This window comes from Homalodisca vitripennis, chromosome 8 (assembly GCF_021130785.1).
Source record: "Homalodisca vitripennis isolate AUS2020 chromosome 8, UT_GWSS_2.1, whole genome shotgun sequence".
NCBI lineage: Eukaryota > Metazoa > Arthropoda > Insecta > Hemiptera > Cicadellidae > Homalodisca > Homalodisca vitripennis.
In genome coordinates this window covers 28,102,399-28,130,379 of record NC_060214.1, presented here as the reverse complement: position 1 = coordinate 28,130,379, position 27,981 = coordinate 28,102,399, and the positions used below count along the sequence as shown (strand labels likewise).

Genomic DNA, 27,981 nt, shown 5'->3' with positions numbered 1-27,981 from the left:
ACTTTGGTTAAGCTTAGCCATACTCCACATAATAATTATAAAACAACCGTCTAAAAACTAAATTTAATCTATAATAAATAATAATAATAATATTTATTTGCCATAAGAATCACAAAAGATCATTGACAATGTCATTTAGCTGCTAAGTAAGCTTAGTCATGAGTCCATCACATATTCAAACATGGTCAATCAGTATTTTATAATCAATCAAACACAATATTAAAAAGGATTACAAATTACAAATATTATATGTTAACTACAACCTAAAAATATTTACATAACTAATACAATGTAAGATTACACCTTGTGAAAATCCAAATCATAAAATTCCCTGCATAAATCAACATAATGATTTTAACATAATAACCCTCCATTTAACTGATACTATCCAATATAAATACCAAACAGTACCCATCAAATACTCCGTCAACAACAGCCTCTCTCCGCATCAGCTAAGTATACATCCTTCAAGCAAAGACCAGCAAAACATGATTAACAAAAATGGTGATTTGTAACAGGCCTCGTGCAAAGTTCTAAAAGTCTATTGGATCAATGACAAAAAAGTCATCTAGTTTATAAAGGGGATGTTCTAATAGCCAGTTATAAAACTTGTTTTTAAACTGCAGGATTGGATATTTATCCATAAGTACCTTTAATTTATTGTAAATTTTCATAGATATAATGGTATGGCTACTTTGGCATTTACTCAGTCTAGAAAACGCTATGAGGGCTCTATCCTTATTCCTTGTATTATAGTTATGAATATCATAATTATATTTATAACTACTTTTATTTTTAATTGCATATAGGGTTAAGTCATAAATATAGAGATTAATTACTGTTTGTATTTTCATTTTAATAAATAAGGGTTGACAATGTTCATATTCTTGTGAATTTGTTAAAGCCCTTAAGGCTCTTTTTTGGAGTATTAATATTTCTCCTATTCTGCTACAATTTCCCCAGAGTATGAGCCCATAACGCATTATTGACTGAAAATATGCAAAATATGCTGTTCTGTTATACGATTCCGGGATTTTATTAGTAAGACTCCTCAAGAGATAAATGATTCTATTTAGTCTTGGATTAATCGAGTCAATGTGTTGGCTCCATGTTAAATGGTTATCAATAAACACTCCCAAAAACTTGACTGCATTAAGGTAATCAGGATTCTCAGGGATATTATTTTTTAAACTAAATATAATTTTTTGGGTTTTATCTTGATTTAGAAGAAATCCATTGGCATTGAACCATGTGGTGGCACCCTGAAGAGCGTTTTCAGTTAATTCTTCCAAAGCATTAATGTCTGCAGTGGAATTCACCAGAGTTGTGTCGTCAGCATATAATATAGTTCTGGCTTTTATAAAATCAGGGAGGTCATTTATTGATATTAAAAAGAGGAGAGGTCCTAGGACTGATCCCTGAGGTACACCGAAGTTGACTTTTAGTTCTTGGGACCAAATACCATCAATTAGAACTTTTTGACTTGTATTTTGTAAGTATGATTCAAAAAACTTAAAGGGGGAGTTTTCAACACCATAAAACTTAAGTTTATTTAAGAGGTAGTCATGATTGACACAATCAAAGGCCTTGCTCAGGTCACAGAGTGTGGCCTGAGCATAGGCCTTGTTTTCAAATGCCTGAAAGGCTTCTTGTACTAATTTATCTATTGCATCTACAGTTGACATCCCCCTTCTAAAACCGAATTGTGTTACATTAAGGTAGTTATTTACTTCAAGATGCATATTAAGCTGGTCATATACTATTATTTCAACAATTTTGGATATTATTAAGAATAAGAATAAGAATATGTTTTATTGTCGTTCAGGCTTACAAAAGCATTGACAAAGTTATTTATATTGAGCAGTATTGCCACGTCACTAACCTACTTAAATAAATAATATAAGGATATTTAAAGTTACAACAAATAAGTCAATAAATAAAAAACAGTTAAAAATGTATTACTTAATAAAATCCTAACAACTTAATCTCTATGAAAACTAGAGATCAAAATAACAATAGAAAACAATATAAGTTATACATACATAAACAAAACATAAATGTATTTATTAATAAAATTAGACAAACACTTATTATAAAACGTTAATAAATAATTAAGTACAGTTGCACAGTATAAAAATAAATTCTTAGTTTAAAAATTGATCACAGACAGTAAAAGAAATGCATTTAAAGAATAAAAGGGATTGTTGAGTAACCACTTATAAAATTTGTGTTTAAATATCTTCACTGAATTTTCATTTATAAGGTGAATAACCTTATTGTACACTTTAATAGACAATACTATGACTAGATAAAGATTTGCTTAGTCTGTGATACTCAATTACTGCCTTATTCTTGTTACGAGTATTGTGGTCATGAATTTCATTTGTAAATTTTAACAAGTCATGATTCTTCAAAATGAAAGTAATCAAATCAAATATATATAAGTTTATGATTGTTTGCACTTCTAATTTAGTGAACAAAGGTCTACAGTGAGCTTTTGTATCTGATTTTGTTATTACTCTAATTGCTTTTTTTTGAAGAATTAAAATTTCATCGATCCTAGAACAGATGCCAAATAAAATTAAACCATATCAAAAAACTGATTGAAAATAAGCATAATAAGCTGTTTTCAGATAGTGACTTGGTACACAACTTGTTAATTGTTTTAAAAGATATATAACTCTTGATAATTTTGAGGATATATAATCTATATGAGCCTGCCAACTTAACTTATTATCAATGTAGATTCCTAAAAATTTAGTCCTGGAAACCCTATCCTTGTCAATATTATTGCTGTCCATAGTTCGTAACGTAAATAACATCTTTTGAGTTTTATTTTCATTGAGCAAAAATCCATTTGTTCTGAACCAAGAAGCAGCATCTGTTATAGTGGCTTGAGATAGTAAATTAAGTTCATTCACATTATTGGCAGTATTTAGGAATGTAGTATCATCAGCATATAAAAATGATTTTGTGTTTAATGAGTTTGGCAAATCATTAATGCTGATTAAAAATAAGAGTGGTCCTAACACAGATCCTTGAGGTACTCCCCATTCAACAAAAACATCCTTGGATGTTTCACCATTAACTGAAACTGACTGCAAACGGTTCTTAAGATAAGATTCAAAAAATTTTAGAGGTGTACCAGAAATACCATAATATTTCAACTTCAATAAAAGGTCATCATGATTTACACAATCAAAAGCCTTACTCAAGTCACAAAATGTAACCTGAGCAAAGGCTTTATTTTCAAATGTCAAAAGAATTTCTCTTACCAGCCTGTCCACAGCATCAATTTGGTAGTATTGATACAGGGCGGTAACTTTGTGGTGTACTTACTGGCCCTTTTTTGTATATTGGACATATCCGAGATATTTTGAGCTGGTAAGGAAATACACCTTCTTCCAATAATTTGTTTATGCAGAATGCTAGAGGAACGGAAACTGTCTGAATTATCTTTTTTAAAACGCTGTTAGAAAGGTTATAAATGTCTTTACTGTTGGAGTTGTTAAGTCTCTTTGCTGCTTTTATAATATCTTGGGGGGTAATGTAGTTCCAATTAAAGTTAGCTTTACTTATTTGTTTCCTACTTAGAAGATCATCGAATGTCACGGGAGTCTTAACAAGTTTTCTCTGAATACCATTAACAGATTCAATAAAAAAGTTATTAAAATCATCTGGTGAGAGATTAGACTTGGAATGACTGGGAGTTGAATTGTTATTCTGTTTAATCAAATTCCAGGCAGCTTTGCACTTGTTGCTACTATTTTCAATATACTGAGCATTCGATGCTAATTTTGCATTCTTAAGAGCTGTTCGATATTGGTATTTAAGATTTTTCATTTGGTTTACCAAATCATCATTAGGACTAAGACTATTTTTAATAAGGCTGTTATAGAATAACAGTTTATTTTTCATCGAGGCCAGTTCACCCGTGTACCACTGATGTTTATTTTTATTTTTTGTATTTCTTTGTTTACTGTTTTTTATTTTAAGGCTACTATTTAACTGTCTAAAAAGATTTCAAAAAATACTTTAAAGTTTTGACAAGCATTTAAGTTATTACTGAGATATAGCTCCCAATCGTATGTGGCTAAGTGTTCCTCGAGCAACTGGACACTTTTGTCCGTAAGAACCAACTGTGGGGTTAAACCAGCATTAGTTGGTAGCTCCAGCCTGGAGTTATTCCTGGTTTTAATGGGCACACTTATTATCAAACCGTCATGGTCTGAAAAGGGACAGTTAAAAAGCTCACATTCTACTCTATTGTTTAAGTTAGCATTTATAGATATGTTATCTAAACAATTTTTACCCCTAGTGGGCATTTTATTTACACAATAAAAATTGAATTGCCTTAAGATATTCTGAAATTGTTTTAGCTGTAGGCTTATTAGTTGTGATATCAAAGGCCGAGTTCAGGTCTCCTCCTATAATAACAGTATAGGAAGGCCAGGATAATAAAAAGTTAAGAAATTTTTGTATATATTCTAGAAATTTGTATGATTTTCCTGATGTTGAATGGTATAATGATGCAATAATAACTTTTAAATCTTCATTAATTACTGCGGACACTTCAAAATTTAGTTCTTCACACAGTGCACTAGTGTCAAGTTTTTTGGTGTTAGTATCGTTACGGGCAAAAATAAGTGTTCCGCCCCTTCTTTGTACCACTCGGCTGTATACCGCTGCGCAGTAAAAGCCTGTGGGAAAAGAAAATTCTGATTCGTTCTCATTTAGCCAGTGCTCTGAAATACAGATAAAACGTATTTTATTATTATTTGGTAATAGACTTTCTAGGGCTAAGGATTTACCTTTCAAACCTTGTATATTCAAATACAAGACCTGAAAGTCTGAATTTACTCCTACTTTAATTTGTGTTGGACGTTTGTACCTGGAGAAACCATAACTCAGACCTGTGACATATATATTACATGTGGCAAACTGACAGACTGAGTAGTATTTGTGTATGTTTAGGATATTATTAAAGTAATTAAAGTAGATTGATAGAACTCAACTCTGTGTACAGGGTGGTGCCACAGCCACAGGTGCGCCCCGGCACTGCAGAAACTGAGTCTGGTGCCAGACATGCAGCACGTCGTGGCAAGCCTGTCCCTGGCCGACTGTAATCGAGTCCTGTTCAAGTGTGACAAAGAGGATGCTGCCTACGACATTCCTGGCTTCGGGCCCCTCGTTTACTGTGGTCTGCAAGGTGAGGTTGAATTTCATAGTACCTTTCTTATTCAAATTAGCAAAGTTTGAGATAAAGGAAAAATTTGTATAGAAGTTCTTCTACATCATTGAAGAATTTCACTCTATTACCACCTAATTATGACTTATAAATTGTATAATAACCTTGACTTTTATATTAATAATTTGCAATATTTTTTAAATACGTGTAACAAATATATAATGACCCAAATTCATATCTCACAGATGTTGAATAAAGCATTTTGATTTTTTTAAATTATTATAATGACAATAAGCTTATGTTTAATATAGTAACCAGTAGAAATTCTTAGTTTTTAGTACAAGAAAACTTCAAACTTTGATAAATTTGGACTGATTTCATGAAACATTATTTTTACTATAACTTCAATGCCACTGGCGGAAAAAAACAAAAGTAGATTTACTTATTGGCCTAAAATCTAAAACTGGTAGAAATCGTTCATAATTTCAGCCAGTCATTCCCAACTAAAAAACATTCTCTCTCTTTGGCAAAAGTAATAAATAACCGACCGAGCTATTCCAGAAATAGTTGAGATATCGAAAAGTAAAATTAAAAAAACTCATTTGTAAAATAATTTATTTCAGAAACTTGAATGCGAATTTTCAGAACTATGGGATTGAGGAAAATATTCAAAAAATTGCAAGGGTATATGCAAAAAATGTAATGCTATGATAATTAATGTTCACAGACCAACAAAATAATTGCCTGCTACACTTTATTGTGGCCCAACATGATGAATCAATCTAAAAAATATTTTAGAATGGTTCATTATTTTTTTGTTTATAACAGAATCACAGACAATCTATTAATCTATTTTTATAATTGATTGTACAATGAAGCAAGTTGTTATTTTTTAAATTGTATAGAGTTCATTTATTTATGTTGTGTAAAGAAATTTTAATATTAATTTGTGTAACTGCCAGCAGTTTAGTTTAGTTTAGTTTGTTATGTAAAGTTCATATTAAGAGTACATTAATTTTAATTAGGATAGCTGTTTTGGGAATAATTGAAGGTTTTGTACTTTGTTTGTGCTATATCATGTCCTGTAGCTGTCATGTAAAATTGAAAATAAATAAATAAATAATTGTATGTAATGTTCTTGCTATGAAATGTTAAAATCTGACTTTATTGGGTGTGAAGTTGAGACTATGAAGTTTTAAATTTACAAACATGTAAAACTCTTTCAGTACAATTCAAACTTCTTTATTAATTAAGTAACACATGTTACATAAAATAGTGCCAAATATACAATACCAATGTATATTAAAATGTAAATAACATGTAAATAAAAATGTAAGTACAGACAATTTTAAATATTTTGTAATTTTAAAAGTTTACAATTTATTATACATCAAAATATTGTCCAGAAAAATGTAAGGATAATTTAAACATGTCTTTCCTGTTTAAACTATTTGTATTTGCTCCTACTTAATGTATTGTGGAATTGAAATAAAATATTTCAAACCTACATACTTGGTTTATTTGCAATAAATTTGTAAATTATGAGCAAGTTACGCCAATTCACTCTAGCAAGAAGTATTATAATTGTATGAATCTCTTAGTAATTGTGGATTGCTACAATTTCGTGAATATACTTACCATAGAAGTTCAGAATATTTAATGGGACAAAATTTTGTTTGGGCAAAAATGTTTTACTTGAATTATACCTGTCTTTTTTTTAGTTGAATTAAAATTAGGATGGAATGGTTAGTACTGAATGTTAATGACAAAACATATCAAAAGATCTGATGGAACGTAATGAAAGATTTATTACATGGACGGATGGACAAAGTGTCTAAGAGCTTTTGACCTCAAAATAAATACAATTCTTCCTTGAACTAAGGGGAAACTACATACATAGTTTCAAGTTTCTAGAATTTTTTCTGTCAGTAGTTAATGCAAAAATGGACAGATAGACAGACTGCCCTTTGACCTTTTGACCCAAAAACCGTAGCGTTCTTCTTTAGATCGAGATGAACTTATGTACGAAGTTTCAATTGTCTAGAAACTTTCTATCAAGAGTTATCACACAGACAGACAGACAATGACACGATTTTGATAACAAGAACAAGATTAAATTGTATTTGATTTATTGAAGAAACAATATATAAGTTAGCAAGTAAAAATCTTCAATTATTGAATCCTTTTGTGTTGCAGGCATAGTGTCGCTGCTGTCAGAGATATCACCGAAGAATGACCTTGGCCACCCTCTGTGTGGTAACCTGCGCGGGGGGATGTGGCTGTGCGACTATACAGTGGGGCGACTACAGCTAGACCCAGGTACGCGACAGCTGGGTGACTGGCTGCAAGTGAGACTCGCGCCTCTCGCAGACGTTCCCCACTTCCTGCGGCCCTCGTATTTCGACCTGGTCATCACGCAAGTGTACGACGCTGTTGTTGATCACACCTACCACCTCATGAACAGGTACCAAACTTCTCCCTCCCACCTGGCATACTTTCAGGTTATACAGAGATTAAAAAGATATTAGTACTTAAAGTATGCAGATTATCGATCAAATATCCTTTTATGGTTCTCAAAATATATAATAAATATTGCGCTTATTGTACTGCCAAGTAACACAAAATGTAGACACCACAAAAGTATTTTTGCTAAAAATAAACACAATGCTAGAACTATGAAAGTATCTATCCATGATGCGTAGTTAATGTTGAGTTGTGTTATGTAATTTGAAACATTTGGGTGGCTGAAAGGGTAAAACAATAATAAAGAAAGCATATAGTTTTTGGATTTTGTTTCCAACTTATGTTTCATTATTTTAAGAAAATCTATTGTTATACAGAACACTCTGGTTTTATTGACAAGTTTTAGTAAAACAATGACTATTAAATCATTTGTTGGATCATTTTTAAGAGATTAAAATGAATCAACCACTTCTTCTGTAAAAAAACAGAGACAAATATTCATTTTAGAGAGTGATAAATGAAACATCAGATACATTCAGAGGTGCCTCTAGGATCAGTTTTAGGGCCTTTCATTTTAATCAATGATTTTGCATCTCAGATGATGCCAACCTCTTAAACCCAAACAAAAATGTTGAATAGCTACTTATAGACATGAGCGTGTTTCAGGGGACTCAAGCTCCCTCCCCCCCAAATTTTGGAAGACTAACATTAAAAATTGTACCCAGTAGTTTGTTTTAAGCTAGAACAAATTAATGAGGTCTTAAAGTTAAACAATTTCTGAGGAGAAAATTCCGGGGTCTCTGTTATTGGAAGTATTGTATTTCTCTTTAGGCACCCAGCGTGTCAGTCCCTCCAAAATAATATACATATACATATACATAACCCACACTTCTTGTGCAGTAAAATAAAGGGCCTAGGTGACACAATGTGTAATATCAGATATAATCGTGTTTGGCATTTTTATCAAAGTGTACCATTCTAATATATCTGTCTATGGCGTGGGAAGGGTTAAAAATTTCAAACTGCATTATAAATAGGAACCTATATCAAGTCCATGAAGTTATCACATCAGAAACTTAGATTTCAGTGTCTCTAAGGCTAATGATGTATTTAAAGTTTTATTATCTGTTAATACTAATAGTTTATAATTTATATTGAAAATGGAGTTTCTCATGGAAAAATATGTTCTACTTATACAGAATTGTAATTGTTGTCACAGATTTGTCAGTGACGGTTCATCGTTTGTGAAGGCACTGTCACTGGGCAGTGTGCAGTGTGGGGGGGTGCAAGCAGATGCCCCCCTGCCTCCTCTCTCAGCAGCCCTGGCTCCCCCCCTGCCCCCCACACGTACACTACCTGGGGGAGAGACTAAACAGGCCTGCGTCACTCTGTCTGCTGGTACGTTATGATAAGTAATCTTTTATTGATTTATTGTCTTTTCAATATTATTATTGTCTGTTTGATTACACTTTCAAGATATCTGTCTCGAAAGTTATCCAAGTTGAATATAGAGTGACATTGGGTTAGAATAATAACAATCTCAGGAAAATTAGGTAAAACTTGAAACAACAAAAATTTGTACTTTGGCTTAGTATACAGTTTTGTAATTATTACCATTACACACTAGAAATGTGTGTAATATATTATAATAACAAGCTTTCATACTCTTTATAATATTTAAGTTATAAAATTCAAGTGTTTTATTATTAGCCTTGAATTTGATTTTACAAGTCTTAATCAACTCAGTTACAATAATTTCCTATGAAATATGCTGTAAATAATGAAAAAGTAAAAATTTGTTTTTATGTACATAAATTAAATGTATGCCTGTTATACATTTGTTTCATTGCACAATCAAAAATATTATTTCCTGATTTCAATTATAAAACCTGGGAGAGGAGAAAACTGAAAATGCTTTTCTTTTTTCACTTAACCCCTTAATGGTTTACAACGGTTTTCTTTTTGTACCTTAAACTATGTTGTTTTAGTGTTATTTACATATACAGGTTTGTAGAGTTTGGGTATATACTTTTTATGTAAAAAAACTTATTTGTAGTGTCTTTTTTTAATTTTTTAATATATATTGTCCCCTAAGTCATTTTCACTATTTGAGTCCGTGTCATCATCAGGCAAATGGACCCATTGTCTCTCTGTACATTGAATATTTCCATGTACAATAGGTACTCAAAGTAAAAACCATAAAATACATCAAGATGGGTGAAATGCAACAACAACACTTGGTAACTGTCTGCACTGTGTGACTAAAGGTACAAACATACATGACACACGACCAAGGAAATGTTGTCATCTAGTAGAAAGTGCCATAACTATTTCTGCAACGTGTGATTGTCATGGAAATGTTTCTTAAACAATATTACGGTAGACAATATAATAAAACAGGAACGATATAATGATGCGTAATATTACGTCAGTAGCACACTTTAGGCAATAGCTATGAACGTAATATTACATAAAACCTTGTGAAGGGGCTAAGGCATGAAGTTGAGGAAACCTCTCACTGCACTCAGTTATGTAAGAATCTCTGCATGGCTCCTGGATAAGTAAGGTTAGGGGATTGGGGCCGCCTCCTGCCAAGATCCCATGTTTATACTCTGGGGAGAGATAGTAAGTAAAGTAATGCCTGTAGAGAGAGGGATTTTTTTAATGTCTTTAAAGTGGGGTTTTTAAACTTATTTTTAAGGTGTGACAAGTGTATTAATAAAAGAGATTTAGAAAGATAGATATATGTAGAATTTGAAAATAAATATGTTTTTAAAACAATTAATTGGTTTTTGTAAAAAAGAACTGTCCTCACTCAAAAATGTTTCTTGTAGAATTTGACTAAAATGTAAGCCAATATAAAATAGCTTTTGAACTTCAGTCTTTGTATTTGGATTCTGGTTTAATGTTCTGCAACTGAAACAAGATAATTTCAGTTATACTTTCTCCGTGCTTTTATAGCAATAGTTTATCTTATTGTTGGGATAATGTGTGCTATTTGTCTTTCTCTCAAGGATATGCGGAAACAAAGAGTATTTTATTGGTAAGTGTGACTGGGATGAAAGTATGCGAGAAAGATGAGTAAAATATTGATAAAGTGGTTAATTGTTACAGGGTTGCCTCACTTTTCCAACGGCTACATGCGGAACTGGGGAAGAGACACGTTCATTCACGCTCTTCCTGGTCTTTTTCTGCTTCCTGGGAGATATGATGAGGCCAGGTCTGACTTTCTCTATACAATATTTACTTTGTACTAATTGATATAATCAGATATATTAACCCATTGGCAACTTTACTCATGAAACAGCTGCAGTGCTCTTCAAACTTTGTGGTTTAAGTAGCAAAATGCAGGCTTTTATTAGAAAATGTTTCCTAAACTTATTTTTAAAGTGTTTTTATTGAAATTTTTACTAAATCATTGTTTATAATTTTGTTTTTAAAACATGTTATATTAATTTAGTTTTTTACTTTATTTTTATTTTACATTATTGTGTTTTTTGTTAATAAAAAAATTTAAAAAATAGCATTTTTAAAGTAAAAGCTTTTACTGAAGAAAATAATTAAATTATGACTAAAACACATTTTTTTATCAAATTTGCATGTAGTTCCCTACACAAAGATATTTAGACATGCCATTAAAAAAAAACCTTTTTATCACAATGTGTAGTTTTACAAGTAAATTTTATACTTGGCAGACTATTTGTAATAAGATGTGAATCATAGGTATTTATACAAATCTAATTTATTTTGTCATGAACCAAAACACACATTTTATTAAAACATTTTATTTTTGAATTTTTTTACTAACATGTAATAGAATTTTAAGGTTGTTGTGGAAACGACTGCTCATAAACACTCATTCACTTACATCAAACAGTAATGAGCCTATCCTTCCTCATCGCAACAACAAAAATAAAACATTGCAATACAATAACAGAAACACAAATCATACAAATAATATGCCGGCTCGTGTGTAAACTGCGTAGTCATGGTCACAAACTGCAAATTGTCAGTGCTAAAGCCATCAGATGTTGGCTGAGAGAATAGCAGATAAAAGCAACATGTCAGTTACTAATGATATATTTTATGAATATTGCTATAATTGAATATTGCTATAATTGAATATTGCTAAAAATGATATATTGAATATATTGATATAATTTATGAATATGCATATGTATAAAATAAACATATTTTATTATTACGTTATAATAATTTTAATTTGTTTAAAAAAATAACATTATTATTAAACCTTAGATTTTAGGTTTCGGGCCCTGCAATTGGATTACGAGTATACTCCAATGGGTTAATGTGCTAAATAAATTATGTCAAAATATGAAACAAATTCTATCCTTTATCTATACTATACATTGCGTTTTACAAATTTATTTCTATTTCTAGAAGCAGTGTGTGGATTTATATGGTTTCAATTAGGGTTGCATAAAATCAAAGTTAAGTCTTTTTTTAATAGATATTTAACAAATTTTATATTGTAAAATAAAGACCATTTAAGGAATTAAATATTAATTTTATTCAAAATGTCAAAATGGAGTAGGGATTGCTTTATTCTCACTTTGCATACTTATTAATTATTATAAGTTGTTTTAATTATAATTAAAACATTCTTTTTTTCTGAAATTTTAGTCATAGCAACAACCCAATTTGGATCATAATGACAGCGATAGAAAAGGCAATATCGCAATGGCTTAACCTTTTTTGTACCAAATCAAGTTTATCTTTTTTCCCATGAATGCCAAGTTAACTTGCAAATTATTTGTTTAATTTTATTAAATCTAATTTTTTATTAAAAAGGAATATAAAATATTATAATTATTGTGTTTACTTTGTATTTAATAGTTTGTTTGTTATCAGCCACACACACACACACACACACCATAGGCAAACGGATATGTTTAACACTTTGAGTGCTGGCCCTAAATGACATGTAACTCTGTAGAATGCTGGGCGTTTTTGGTGGATTTCAAAAATTTATTAAAAAAAAGTATTTAAGGTATGAGAAAAATACTTACATGCCTTAATTCAGCTTACTTTCGTCTTTCTTTTAACGTGAGATTGTTAGTGGTTTTTTAAAAAAACTACACATACAAAATGTTTTTTTAAAAACATTTATTTTTTGGAAAAAAAATTATTTTTTGAGACAGTTTTTTTTATCTAACTTACTAAACTAAGCATATATACAATTATTTACAATGCCCCATTTACAAATATAAACTGTCCTTTGCATAATACAAATCATGTTTTTATGTTTTGTAGTTTTTTGAGAAAAAACTATGCCGTCATATTGATGCGTCGGCATCACTTTCGCTGTCAGCACTGTTTTCAGCATCTGTAACATAATAATATACTATGTAAAATATGAATATATTTTCATTTTTATTCATAATAATAGAATATTAGTTGAATAAAGTTAATTTATTATAATACAAATTATAGTTTGATTCACGAAAAAAATAACATAACCAAACTTTTAGACTGATGTTTATATGATAAATAGACTTACTTATTCTTACCTGAAGTATGTGTCTAATCTTCTTCCATTAAATCAGGATCAATGTCAGAATCGTCAAAAATACTATCTACACCAATAAAACTATCTTCATCTAATACATCACTGATCGCAACGTCGTTTCAAGCTGCGAGAAGCCATGATTGCGACATCGACTGCCGGCTGCAACGAACGTCACGTCAGCGGCAAGTAAACAACGCGACCGAAGTTGCTTTTGTCATTAACCTCATACAATACATCTGACGCTTTCTAGCGGTGAATTGTGTTACTAAAAACCCAAATAACATTGTAGTGTAGGCAAAAACCCGTTTAAATACGGACAATGTAATATAATACCAATTGAAATGACAACCACGTAAAACTACGGGATTAGCATTCTTCGGAAGTTTTGCCGTTCCGTAAAATTACGGGATTAGCACTCTAAGTGTTAGTTTTGGTTCTGTAGAGGGTGTATGGTGGGACATGATATTAAAGCCTCACACCTACACCCAGTGATTTAATGTAATTGTTTTAAAAAACATTATTGTCGGTGTAGATTCATCATCCTGGCTTATGCCGGTTGTCTCCGGCATGGCCTCATCCCAAATTTGCTGGACGGTGGGGTCAACGCACGCTTTAACTGCCGAGATGCTGTTTGGTGGTGGCTGTACAGCATACAGTGCTATGTGCACAGTGCTCCTGGTGGCACGAACATCCTGCGTGACACAGTCAACAGGATCTATCCACGTGATGATTCTGAGCCCACCTTTGTTGTAAGTATGCTAAATATAGTTATCTGGTGTATACAACAAATAAAAACCTTTTATGATCTGATATCACAATAATTGTAATCATATGGCCAAATATTTTTTTAAATCATTTTTTTACTTCTTTCCAAATTTTATTCAAAACTAATGTATAATTAATGTTAAACCAAAATAGCGCTTTAATGTTTTTTGAACTAAGTGTTTTGTCCGTTTATGGAATAGGACCAACCACTTTATGATGTGATACAAGAAGCGATGCAAGTTCACTTCCAAGGGCTTTGCTTCCGAGAGCGAAAATGCCGGTACGAAGATTGACGCTCACATGACCAACCAGGGCTTCAACGTACAGATCGGAGTTCATCCCAAGACAGGTCAGCAAAGTCGAGTTTCATAATTGATTGATTTTAGTCCATCTAAATAAGTTAGTTGAAAATTACTGTTACGGTGGTCTAAAATGTTTATTATTGGTTATATTTTTGAGCACTAGAGTATCACTTATCTAATATTGCCAGTTGTGTATGTTGTATGGGATAAAATCAGGCCATTTAAGTCATTGTGTAAGAGAAAAGACTAAAATAAACAAACAAATTAAATCAATTTGAACCAAACATTTTAAATAATCAAATAAAAACTTAGTGAAGATCAGGTTGACAAATTAAATTAGGACAGTAATGATATTTAGTTGTACCAAGTAAGCTATTTAAAATTCGTAAAATGTCAAAAGGAATATCGATAAATAAATGAGAACAATTAGTTATAAGTTTGCTTTGATATGCAACACAGTAACACCATCTACATAAAAGTTGTAATGAAATAAACACACAGTAATAATTCAATATATTTTATTTTATAGGTATAAGCAATTTTGATGTCAGAAGTGTATGAAAAAAATAGAATGAAAAGAAAATATTCCTTCCATCTCAGTCCGAAGAAAGATAGATTTCATCTGTGGTTGCTATCTTGAAGTATCAAATCTAGGGTGCATAGTTGACTTGGAAGGATTAATTAAACAAACACTGATGATATGCTGGCTCTTTATTAATTGGTATTTTAATGTAATAATTTCAAAAATACAGGAACCAAAATCTTTATTTGTACAAATACATAACATTGGTGGTGCACAACAGCAGTAACAGGTACAAAGTTATATTAAGTTAAAAGTAATCATAACTTAAAACTAAAATAATTTTATTATCTAAGTTGTTATACATGAGAAATAGAATAAAATACATAATATCATAAAATATCATAAAATAAAATCAATATTGGTCCAAACATTGGTCCAAGCTTGTCAGGCTATAACTACATTAATATAATTCAAATTGTATAGAGCATTTGTTTTTGCATGAATATTGACTGATTCGGATGCATAAGGGATAAAAAGAGAATAGGGCCTAAATTGGATCCTTGTGATACACTAAATCCTGACAATATTTTTATTGCATTGTTTTCCATGTAATAGAGTTTATAAGGATATAGTGCAGGTCTGATTATGACTTGCTACTGTAATGTTGCTGCAGGGTTTGTGTTTGGCGGTAACGAGTGGAACTGCGGCACCTGGATGGATAAGATGGGTTCAAGTGATGCAGCTGGGACGCGAGGCAAGCCGGCTACACCTCGTGATGGTTCGGCTGTGGAGTTGGTCGGACTGTGCAAGGCAGCGGTACGCTTCTTGGCCCGCATGTACCGGGAGGGACACTTCCCCCACAGCGGTGTCACCAGAACCAACAAGGATGGTAAGGGCTCATTACCAAGATGTTTGCTGGCTTGATCATTATGCTTGTGATTTGGTGGTGCAGTTTTTATTCACGTTCGTAGTACCTTTTCTATGTACAATTATTATATTTGTATAATCTGAGCAGTTTAATTAGTAAGGTTGACAATTCCATAGAAAAGGTAATTTTTCTGTATTCTGAAGGATCAAGAAAAATATTGGGTGAGGTCTTCCTATAGACTTCTCTAACGGTCTCCATATATAATGAGACAACATTTTAATAAAGTACTCAATTCCATTTACTTTTAAAAACATTAAAAAAAACTTTCGCACCAAAACCCAGAAAAACCCCTCTTGAATGTTAAGAAGTATGAATTTCAAAATTGATGGCACTCCAACACCTAGGGATTTATTGAAATGTTCTAATCTGACATTGCTTCACAAGTAGAATATCTTTTGCATACATTGTTTTCTTGGTCTGTTACACTCTTTACAGGCCGGATCTATCATTTCTTCTAGGGGGCCAAGCTTGACTTTTGGCGCCCCCCCCCCCCCGCCCGATACCCAACTATTTACCATAAGTTTTACTACTATATGCTTTGTATATGGGGTTGAAATAAAATAAAACTTAGCTCTATTTCATTCTCAAGCTCTTCTTCATTTAAAGTCACTGGCATATGTTGTAGCTAATTCTTTTGCTTTACTTTTCAAAGTTTTAACATCCATTTTTTTTTATTTGATCCCCACACAAAAAATTAAACTTTATCAGCAAACGATTTTTAACGCATATCATATCTGTTAGTTAGCTCACTAATAATTCTATCACATATTTGAAAAAGTGATCTTTTGAATAAGCTCTTCTTCTTCTTCAGTAAAATTTGGCCCATCATCTTCATGTGTGTCTCCTGTCCATTTTCTTTTTCTTTCTCTTTCTTGTTTCCTTGTACTCTGCTGTTATGCCCATATTATTAGCTAAAAATGTTGCCTCATCAATTGCCTCTGAAACAGTTAAATCCCTAGTTGAAGATAATACATTTTAGAAGACCTTGTATGTTTCTTGCAGCATTGTCTACTGTTGTGTCCTCTCTTTGTAGAAACTTGCTAACTCTATCAATTTTCTTGAGGACTGAAATACCAAAAGTCATGTCATAATAACATATTCAAACCTTTTCATGTTTTTAAGTAGCGATTTAGCTTCAGCTCTTGTTTCAGGAGATGAGAACTCATGGGTAGTTATAAGGTCTTCAAGAGAAGAGAGCACTTTGTCCATATGTTATAAATAACCTCCACAGAATCAATCCTTGCTGACCATCTTGTTTTACTTTCTGATTTTAACGAAAGGGGAACATGTTGTTTTAAAACTTCCCACCTTGATGTAGAGCCATGAAAGAAGTTGTAGAGGCTGTTTATAATACCAAAATAACGATTTGCTTCAACACAGGCCTCTGCTGAATGAAACCCCAACTAAATTTAAGGAATGGGCTGAGCATGGGACAAAGTAGGCCAGTTTGTTCTCTTGCACAATCCTTGACTGGACACCCTTGTATTTCCTTAGCCATGTTTGCTCCGTTGTCATACGACTGGCCCCTGCAAAACATCAAGTCTAGACCATCTTCTTTGAGCTTTTTAGCAATGCTTTCAAAAAGCCCCTCGCCTGTTTTTTTCATCACAGTAAAAAAATCTAAAAAAGCTTTCACATACCTCTGGCCCTTCGTCAGTATATTTAATGTAACGAATGACTTCAGTCATTTGTTCATTTTTACTTACATCAGGGGTACAGTCGAAAATCAATGAAAAATATTTAGCTTTTTTTATGTCCTGAATTATGTCTTCTCTAATTTCATTTGCAATGAGATCAAGAAACTCATCTTGTACTGTGTGAGAAAAAAATAGCCGAGTTGCCCTTTCTTATGGCGACCAATATGCTCACGGCAAGGTCTCATTATAGTGGGAAATTAAATCTATAGTGTTGAGAAATTTTTCCACTATTTGGATCTGCAAAGTTACAAGTTTTGTTTGTCCCTCTGAATGCACTACCCTGTTTTGCCAAAAAATAAGACAGCATCTAGTATACAGCGTAGTACTTCTCTCCAGTGGGTTCCTCCTTTTTTATCTGATCCCTGCAACTCCTTGTCGATCCCTCCTTTACCAAGTGACGTTTCTAATGCTTTCCATGAAACAAAGGTTTTTCTTATGGTACTGGGAGTTTTCATGTTCTGGCAATTTGTCACTGAGTTTTTTTCCAATTTGTGAATCCCTCCTTTCTTGCTAAAAACGAAATTGTTGATTCATGTTCTGTGTTTCAAATGACGAAAAAGCCTGCATGGAACACAGTACAAAAGCATTCATTGTCTCGCTGTAAGCCAAATAAGATCTTTTGACCTTTGAACCATTTTTCAAAATTTTTTGTAAAACCAATCTTTTGTAAGGTGTTCGGCCCTCCCTACCGCTTTTACTCAAATCAGGATTATGATCATCGTTTTCACATCTCCTTTGTATGATGTAACATCTTTGTTTGTCACTAAGCTGAGTTGGCCAAGTTCCCAGGGTCATTAAAATTAAAATTGTACTCCACATTCACTCTCCTGTTCTTCATGGTTAGGCCCTTTTTGAGTCTGAAACTGAAACGGCTTCTTGAAATGACGTAGAAGAGGCCCAAAAATCAGTAGCATGCGAAGTATGTGGTTTTTCACAAATAAAGTCATTGTTGTCTTCTTCCTCTGCACAAAAACGTCCATGAGATTCTTCTCCTCCAGCGTTTTCTTCTTCCCCACTGCATCCTTTTGAACAGACGGTTTATTTCTTGTTGCTTCAGGTTCGGCTTCATCTGTAAGCAACAGACATAAATGCACACATGACCAAACATTTTAATTTTTTAAGTAGGTTACATGTACAACATAAACAAATTATTACATTGTGTAATGTTTTATAAATCATGTAGGCCTAACTAAAAACATTTACAAAAAATATAATGTTGTTAAATAGTGCCAATAATGCTAAAAAAACATGCTATCTTAATTGGGATACTATTACAGTACTAGCCCACAGCCTATTCGATATATTAATTGTTTTAGTAGTAAGGGCCAAGGGGATATTATTACAATCAATGTAATTGTTAACATTTTGTAACGTATGTTACCGTATTAAAACTATCGTTAATAATAGCATAGAAAGTAAGTGAAAGAAGCATTTTATGTATATGTTTTTTTAATGTATTTAGTTCTGAATATTTTAAATGTGTTTATGCTACGCAAGGTGTGGTGGGCGTCGGCCGAATGAATGTGAACGGGAGAGGATTTTCATTCAGGCAACGAATCTATAAAATATCTATAAACTAAAACTATATTTACAATTAATGATCTATAACCACTATTTTTAACATTAAAACTGAAGTTTTTTTGTTATTATGCCGCTATAGCCTATAAACTGTTTTTGTACTCAAAATGAATCTTAACAAATTAAAATACAACAAAAATTAGTTTACCTTGGTCCTTGATAATTTTTGCAACCATGATGACATTAAAGTTGACGATTTCGCGGCCTCTTGTTGTCTTGCTTTAGCTTTCTTTCTGTGGAAACACCCTGATGGTTTTTTCGAGACATGTTGATCTATGTTAGTCACAGGTAGGATAATTCATTACAACTGCGACATGAAAATTCTAACCTAAAACTCATCAAAAGTTCACGCTCACGTCAAGCGGGAACACTCACGATGTCACTAGTCAGGGGCGGGAGCGGGAGACTTGCGCTTGCGCTTTCTAGTCCTAGTCAAGCCGTAGACAATGTTGCCAACCCACAGCCTTAGTTATGAAAATACCCTGCCGCTTTAAAGATATTTCTTACTAGGCCTATGTTCTTTTGGTTTGCGCAAATATAGTTTACTGAAGTAAGAAATTGTATGTACGTAGACTATATTGTGCTATTGACACTTGACAGTAGAAATGGTAAATGTTTTTTTTATGGTGGCCTCATCCCATCATTTGGCGCCCGGCGCGGCGCCCCCCCTAACTCGGCGCCCGGGTCACATTGCCCCCCCTGCCCCTCCCTGGATCCGGCCCTGCTCTTTTATTATGGATCTGAAAAGGATTTAATCTGAATTGAATTTATTCCACAGGTTAAAACTCTCATAGTTACTTTTATTAAGAATCAAATTAAATATTGGTTATGTAGGAATTTATTATTGCTCTATAATCTTTTCATTAATCTTCACTTGTTTTTCAATTATATTCGTACACCAACTTTGAAGAAAAATTGACTAGCTAATACTAATTTTTTCACAAATAATGTATTATTTTTAAACATTAAACACAGATGAAAAAATATATATTTAGATCTTCATGTGTTAGATGTGATAGAGACAAAATAAAACATAAATTTGGAGTGTGAGATTTTAAAATCTTTACAAATCATACCAGGTTTAATCATAATAAGCTGAAATTTAATTTGTCCATAGTTTGATTTCTAATGTTCTAATGGGGAGTTTATGGAAGGGAATCTTTGAAGAATGCTATACATTTAAAATATTATTCCTCATTACTCCCTAAATGTGGTCCATGTTTCATCTAGATTGGAAAGATAAATGCCAGAAAACAATGTGTGATTACATCTATATTCTGCAGGGAGCCAGACTTCATGGAGGTACGAGGAATGGGACGCTAGGATCGCCAACAACTTTGAGTCACAGTTTTGGGTCCCCTCGGCTCCGACGGCAAGCGAGGAGAGACCCGATCTGGTAAACCGGCGCGGCATCTACAAGGACTCAGTGGGAGCCACCCAGCCCTGGACGGATTACCAGCTGCGACCCAACTTCACCGTCGCCATGGTCGTGGTATGTACAAGTTTTATTTTCTTATTGTAAAGAAAAATAGATACCCAAATTGTGGGGTAAATTTTTATATTTACAAATTCCAAAACTTAATCACTTTTATTATAATAAGCTTTGTAAATCTAATGCTTTCCTCAGCTGTTTTTACATGAGTTACTAGTTTCCCATTTTACAGTATCATTTGTGTGTATTATCTGATCTGAAGCTAATAATAATAATAATAATAGTATAAATAATAATAATAATTAAATATTGTATGGGTCAATGCTGTGCAATATTACTCTCATGCTGCCCACATGCAACTTAGTTCTTACACATTGGCCAAACAATTTGATCTGAAATGGGTTAAATTAAACAATAAGGTTTTTGTACATTTTACATGGTTTTGTACTCGTTTAATTCAAATATGCAACTTTTATCATCCCACCACAATGATATGTTGCTAATAATATTTGAGAACATACAAGGGAACTCAACAATATTTGGGATATCTCATGGGTTAATATGCAAGTTTTCAACTTCATATTTAGAATGAGTTTGTAGTTTTTAAGTAAAATAAAATATCAAATGTTGCAAATGTGCATTGTAATACTTTGTGTATTTTGTATTTAGTTTCAGTATTAGTGTTTAGCATTTTGTTCTTCAGACCTGTCTAATAAATATTAAATAATTATTGAATTAATCTACTTTATTTACAAGACCTGCAAAATATGTAATGGAGTATGTTATTGAATAAATATTTGACAGTTTGTACCGAATGGACGAAACACATGTGGTTGGATACCGCTGAGGTCATAGTAATGAATACTCGATCTTCAAAGTTTACTTATATGTTTAATTGTGGCAAATAAACGTAAAAGCACCACTTCTAGATGTTAAAAATAAAACAATGTATTACAAAGTTGCTGCCAAATACAGTGATACTGAACTAAATTATATCATGGGTGTGGACCTAATGGTTCCAATGTTCTATGGGAATTTTGCATACGAACTTAATAATTATTAAAACTTTAAAATTGACTTCCCTTCACGTTGATGTCAACTCATAAACGCGGGTGTCTGCATCTTGGCTTGACGTTGGAGATGTAGTTGGAAAAAGTGAAGATTATTAAACTAGAAGTCTAAAAGCACTCGAAGTTGTAATCAGAGACTCAAAGTTGAAATAAGAGACTCGGTTGAACTTGTGTGCAAGGCGCACAAGGTGTTTCTCGGCAGAAAGATGGTCAGCTACAAAGATCTTGAAAGAAAAAATTAATAACAATTTGGTTATTAATCCGTCAAGAATTTAGTTCCAAGAACATCAGATGTAACGTATATTAATCAGTAACGAGTAACAGGGTTGCGAAAATATGTATTATATAAAATACAACTAAATAACGGTACAAGTTTGATTTCACAGAAAGGAAATCCATATTTTAAATTACAGTACAGTATGGTAGAAATATATTCTAGATAAGGTTTATAATAATATACAAAAATAAGTAAAATAATTTATTTTGTTTAATCCTTTGTTTGTGCTTATATTGACTCAGATCAATTATATTCAATATTCCTATACAACTATTTTGTACTTTTATCCAGTTATATGATTTCCACGATCCAATCACTTCCACTGTGAATGCGATTTATTACTGTAAAATTAATTTTTGACAATCTAATGGAATAAGCTATACTATGCTATACTATGGGTGTTCCTGGACACTTGGATGTCGGTAACTTGACTGTGGTCCCCAGAGCATGGTGTCTCAAATGGATTGTTGCAGAAAATGTGTTTTGTTACAGGCGCCAGAGCTGTTTCTGACGAGCAACGCCTGGCAGGCACTGAAGGTGGCCGAGGAACACCTGCTGGGACCCCTGGGGATGAAGACATTGGACCCTAGCGACTGGGCATACTGTGGGGACTACAACAACGACAACCAGTCCTCTGATCCTAAGGTCGCTCATGGATTCAACTATCACCAAGGACCGGTTAGTATAATACACATTATTTAGTGCGGTTAAAGCCAGCATGAAACACCTCTGGCACTTTACTGTATTTATTGTAAATTATTTTATCTATTTAAAACTAAAAGTTTTTCTTTATAGTTAACATTGACTTAGGTTGTTAGTGAAGTAAAAAATTTCAGAGTTTTAAACGCCACTGACTTTTAGTGGAAAAGAACTAATAGTAGAGTTATGCCAACAAAATATATTTCATGAATCAAGCTAATATTTGTACTACAGTCGGATGTTGAATTCAAACTTGGAATAGTTAAACTATTCTTAATTTTAAATTTTAGATAATTCAAACTTTTCTCCTTGCCTTGTGGTATCCCTACAGAATAATAAAGTCTGCATAACTTGAAATCTTGGAAATTTTAATGTTGTATTGGTTCCTTGAGCTTTGAATTATCCATGATCAATTGTAAAAATTATTGTGAAAATAATAATTTAATACATAATTGATATTTTAAAACTTTGTTGTAAGTTACTAATTATTAAAATATGTGTATAGTTGATAAGAATATTGTAGTACATGGTTAGCTATTTGTCAAAATTAAATTAATACGTTTAATTTGATGTTATTATTTAAAAATGATTACATTTATTTACTTTTAAGCTTTAAAATCATGTAGAAAATACATATTAGACATTTATAAATGAAATCCCATCAATTTGTGTGCGAACTCCATAAAAAATAGAGTGGAACAGACTTCTGCAGTTTGTCTAGGAGGGGATTAACATAATTATGAAAAGTGGGAAATCAGTTTGCGTGCCACTTTTTCTCCATCAACTAATTTCTCAACTAATTAGTTAATTTCATTGTTAGCAATATAATAAACTATAGGCACTCACCTATATACTGTACTACATGTTGGTAGGAGTGGGTCTGGCCAATAGGGTTCTTCTTGCGAGCACGCCTTCACTTCGCTGAGCTGCAGGGAGGTGCAGGGTGTCTGGCACGTACTATTGCGCACACACATGCCATTCTTGCACGTCACTACAGCTACCTACAAAACTCCCCTTGGCGTGGACTACCAGAGTTGACTAACAGCAATGGTACATTCTGCGCAGGCAGTTGTGCCACACAGGCATGGAGCATGGGCTGTGTACTAGAGGTGAGTACAGTAGGTTAGCAGATACACTTTTTCATAAAATCAATATATTGATTACTCCTGGTGTTCATTCATGAATAATTGAAGAACCTGACTAAAAACTGTAGAAGTGTCGCACAAGTCTGAATATTGTCATTAATAGTTACAAGTTTTAAGGTGATGTAGTTTGATTTTGGGTGGGTTAATTTTTTAATTTTCAAGTCATTTTTCAATAAAATATTTTTTTGGAACACCTTGTACAATTTATAAAATTGCGTAGGCCTAATTGTCTTAATATTTTTATAAATTTTGAGCAAATAGCTTTTTAAATCCTATGTGATTTACACTTGAACTGACACTAACATACATAAGTTTATATCTGTAATCCAAATTTAATGTCCAAAACATTTACAAAAATAAAGTATTTCGTCATGATATGAATTTCCAATCTTGCATTGCTTCAATTCTTGGCTTCTATATGATGTACATGTAGGGAGCAGCCAACTAGAGGATTGTTGCAACAAAACTTTTTATTCTGGAACTGAGGCTATGAAGACAATAATTCTTTGATGAAGGTTTATCAATTATCTACTTTTAATTATTGAGCATAAAGATTGCTTAATAGTATATGCAAATGGATTTAACACTCTGATGAAACAGACATGCCACTAGGGATTAGTAATGGATGCAAAGAAAGCATATATAATGCACATGTTTGAGATATATAGGGTTATTTACATATGACTTTAGCTAGAAACGTCATAGAAATGTTTTATTCATGTCATTGTCTTTCTTTTGAATAGATTTATAAAAATTACATGTCACAAGATAGGGGTTGCTATTTGAAAATTTAAAATTAGCCCCTTCTACTCCCCTGTGAAAAGGGGGGGGTAATTGTTTTGTCATCCAAAAAAAGTATTTTAATAAGTATGGTAAAGATCTCATTCCATTTTTGGAATATATATCGGTGTATCAGGACTTAATTTAAACCCTGTATATGTATATGAAGATTTTATGTAGCCTACTAACTCTTAGCCCTGGCTTTGCTTTGTAAAATCACTTATGATGTAATATGATTGAATCCTTATGTACACATACATCAGGTACATATAATTGCAGTGTTCATGATTAAGAGGATCATAGTTTAACCTAACTCTTATATCATGTTTGCACATGCACTAACATGATAGCGGGGTTTGCCTTGTTGCCCTGATCAAGAAAATACAAACACATAGATCTCAGGAACCTACTTCGATTTACTTCTAGCCCTTGTACTTACTTACAGTTTTGGAAATGTTCAGTGCCATAGTTGAGTTTGTCTTGTAGTGCAGATGAAGAAAATATAATACAGATTCATAAGACTGAGGAGTCTACAAAAGGTGTCTTCAGACACTTCAGACTTTTCAAATTCATTAAAATTGCCATAGCTGAGTTTTTTTTATTACCTTGATGAATAAAAAAGATGTTTCATTTAGATCTGAGAAACCAACCCAGTCAAAAAGTGTTGACTTCTGGTCTTAGATATTTTCAATTGCGTAGTAGGGTTTGCCTTGTTGTCCCAAGAAGAAAAAAATAATACATATGTAAATATTTATTCAGAGTTAAAGAATATTCCAAGTAACTTTTCAGATCTTTTTCTTCATACAAACCTTCTTAGGATTTCAACGAACATTTTACAAAAATAATTAGCCGAATTAGTTCAGCTGTTGTTTAGATAGTGCCTAGCAACATATTTTGCGATTTATTTTTACTTATGGGTTACAACTTGACTTTTAAGGATCTGATGATGGGATACCATACCCCAAAACTTGGATAGTCTAGTATTACAGGAAAAGAAATATGACGTACTAACACTCTATTCTTATTGAGTTATTATAAATAAATGTTATACATTACATCAATATGTGTCAATAGGTTTTGGAGAAACTACAATCGCTGGAACGTTCACTTGGTGATCACGGAAATTGACCGAGGCCAAGACCACGAGCCAGGGTAAGCTGGGGGCCGCGCGGACACGTCGCTCAGTCCGGTGCGCAAGGACACACCACTCAGTCCTGTGCACGTGTCTACTGGGCACCCCACTTCGATAGTCTGGAAGAGTTCCCTGTCGAGGTAGACCTGCGCCCGCTCAAACCCAAAGACCGTTTGCGCCGTGCAATCCGCCTCTTTCTTGCCTTCTGGCTAGTGAGTTTTCTGTTCATGACAGCCGCTTATTATGCGCTCTTCTTCTCGTAGCGTTATCGTTGTTTAGACAATTTAATAATTGAAACAGTATATAATTAACAACTGAAATAATATGTAAATCTAAAAATCTATTTTTAATATTGTTATAATTGTTGCTTAAAAAATTAAGCTTAAAATATTTATTTTATAAATTTGTTTAAATTATATTTTTGTAGGTATATATTTTTATATTAAGTGTTGTAGAAGTCCAGACAAATATTTAGTACAAAGTAATGTTTGAAAATCTCTCCAATATTTAAATGTATAATTTCCTAACGATAATATGGTATATAAAAATATGAATGCACAATCAGGCAATAATTTTAACTATCTTCATATTCTTAAATTTTTGCAAATTTAATCTCTCCGGTAGAAGATTAGTTCTATGTTTATTTTTAAGTATTCTTAAGTTAGGTTAGGTCTTTATTTTAGTGCCAACATATAGGAGAAATAATTAAGTCTTTAATACTACTTAATTTTACATGTCATATATTGTTAAAAGTATTTAAATATGAATTTAAACGTGGTTATTTAATTATATTTAACCGAATGTCAATACTGGCTGTTTTTTAGTGTTTTTAGTTTATAAAATGTTGTTGATTTATCTGTTATTGTTTTGGTTTCTTTATGTTGAATTTTAGAATCTGTTTATTGATATTGGTTAGGATAGCAAATGTTGAAAGGATCTCCTACAAAAATGATTATGTTTTTTTAATTATTGTTGTCATTGAACATTATAATGTAAAATGTATATTTTTATATCAGTGTTTTATTGAAATATTTGAACTCAGTTAAATTAATTGATTTAACTTAATTGTGTATTTCTACTTATGAATGTTTTTTTTATTTTGAAGGGCTTGTTGCGTAGTAATTCTGTAACAGTTAATTTTTGTTCAACCTATGTTAATTTAAGCCAGATTGTAATAATATAAATATTCTTATTATAAATTATATAATAACATAAATAATAATACAAGAAACATTTTTAAAGTAAGGTTCATTTTTTTAAACAAATTTATTTTTAGGTTCTACTGGTTTTTTAATTTTTCCTACAGGTTGCCTTGTTTATTTAAGAATTTTTTATATCTTAAAACTAAATTTTTACAGAAGGATAATACTTTTAGTGATTTAAAAAAGTGATAATTGTATGTAGCAAGTCAGGACTATATGGTGGATGATCCAATACTTCCCACCCGAAAGTTAATCTTATCTTGGATCTAGATATCAGTGTGAAGATTGCCATTATCATGGAGGAGCAAAATATTACATGGTAGGAGTTCTCACTGCCATCTAAAAACTATTTCTGATATTTACCTTAATTCACTACAGTATCTTCGTACACTTCACTAAGCTAACAGTGAATGTCAATAGCAAACATGTTTCTTTCAGTCAAAAAATATATATCACTGATTAAGTTTCACAGGTGGCGGCCATTCAGTAATATTAAACAAGTTAATTATGCACAGGGAAACTCTTAGGTTGGATACAGAGCTGCAACTGATACATGTGTTTGCAAGGAATGCCGGCTGATGACATGCACTCTTGTTGCAAAATCTTTTATTAAATAGGTTTAAAATATCAATAAATTAATCTCTTGATTAAAAATACTTAACAGTATTTTTCAATATGAAGCAGCCGTTGGATTATATACTAAATTAGAATATATGAGTTCCAGTAGTACAAGAAAATTTGGGCTACAGTATCTCATGTAAATCAAATGGACTATGGAGAAATACTAAAATAAATTGTTTTCAACATTGTAATCTGAGATTCATGGCAGAAAGGCATCATATACTAAAAACAAGTGACCGAGATTGGATAAAATAGTGTGTGAAATATTGGACACACAATTTTAATTAACACACTAAAGAACGTTTTTCGTTTTTTCATTGAAAATTTATAGAAGGATAATAGTGCAAGTTTTGAGAGTGTTGTTATCAACGATTTAAACTTTATTATCTTTTATCAGTCATGTACCCACTCTTTGAATATTTAAATCCACCTCTGATATCAGAGTGATAATTAATGATTTATCTAAAAGGGCATTTCTTTTATGAAATAATTTTTACTATACTTTTGAACGAAATTTATAATATTATTCCCGGGTTCCTAATTGGGTTAATCCGTAGATTCTTTAATAAGAATTTCTGCTACTTTTTCAACCAGTGTAGTTTGTTAAAAAAGTTGATTTATTATCAACCATACAATAATACTGCTGTAT

At 32.2% G+C, this 27,981-nt stretch overlaps 1 protein-coding gene across 1 annotated transcript in view; it reads left to right on the top strand.

The window, feature by feature from the left end:
• Positions 1-26,750, top strand: part of LOC124368091 (glycogen debranching enzyme-like) — a 42,612-nt gene extending 15,862 nt beyond the window's left edge. The window contains 13 exon segments of the mRNA XM_046825365.1: positions 4,949-4,956; positions 5,040-5,209; positions 7,385-7,652; positions 8,871-9,049; positions 10,766-10,871; positions 13,714-13,930; positions 14,147-14,218; positions 14,220-14,295; positions 15,445-15,660; positions 20,258-20,466; positions 22,246-22,431; positions 23,325-23,561; positions 25,452-26,750. Of these exon segments, the coding sequence (XP_046681321.1) occupies positions 4,949-4,956; positions 5,040-5,209; positions 7,385-7,652; positions 8,871-9,049; positions 10,766-10,871; positions 13,714-13,930; positions 14,147-14,218; positions 14,220-14,295; positions 15,445-15,660; positions 20,258-20,466; positions 22,246-22,431; positions 23,325-23,561; positions 25,452-25,505 (1,998 nt within the window). The 3' untranslated portion in view covers positions 25,506-26,750.
• The last annotated feature ends 1,231 nt before the right edge of the window (positions 26,751-27,981 follow it).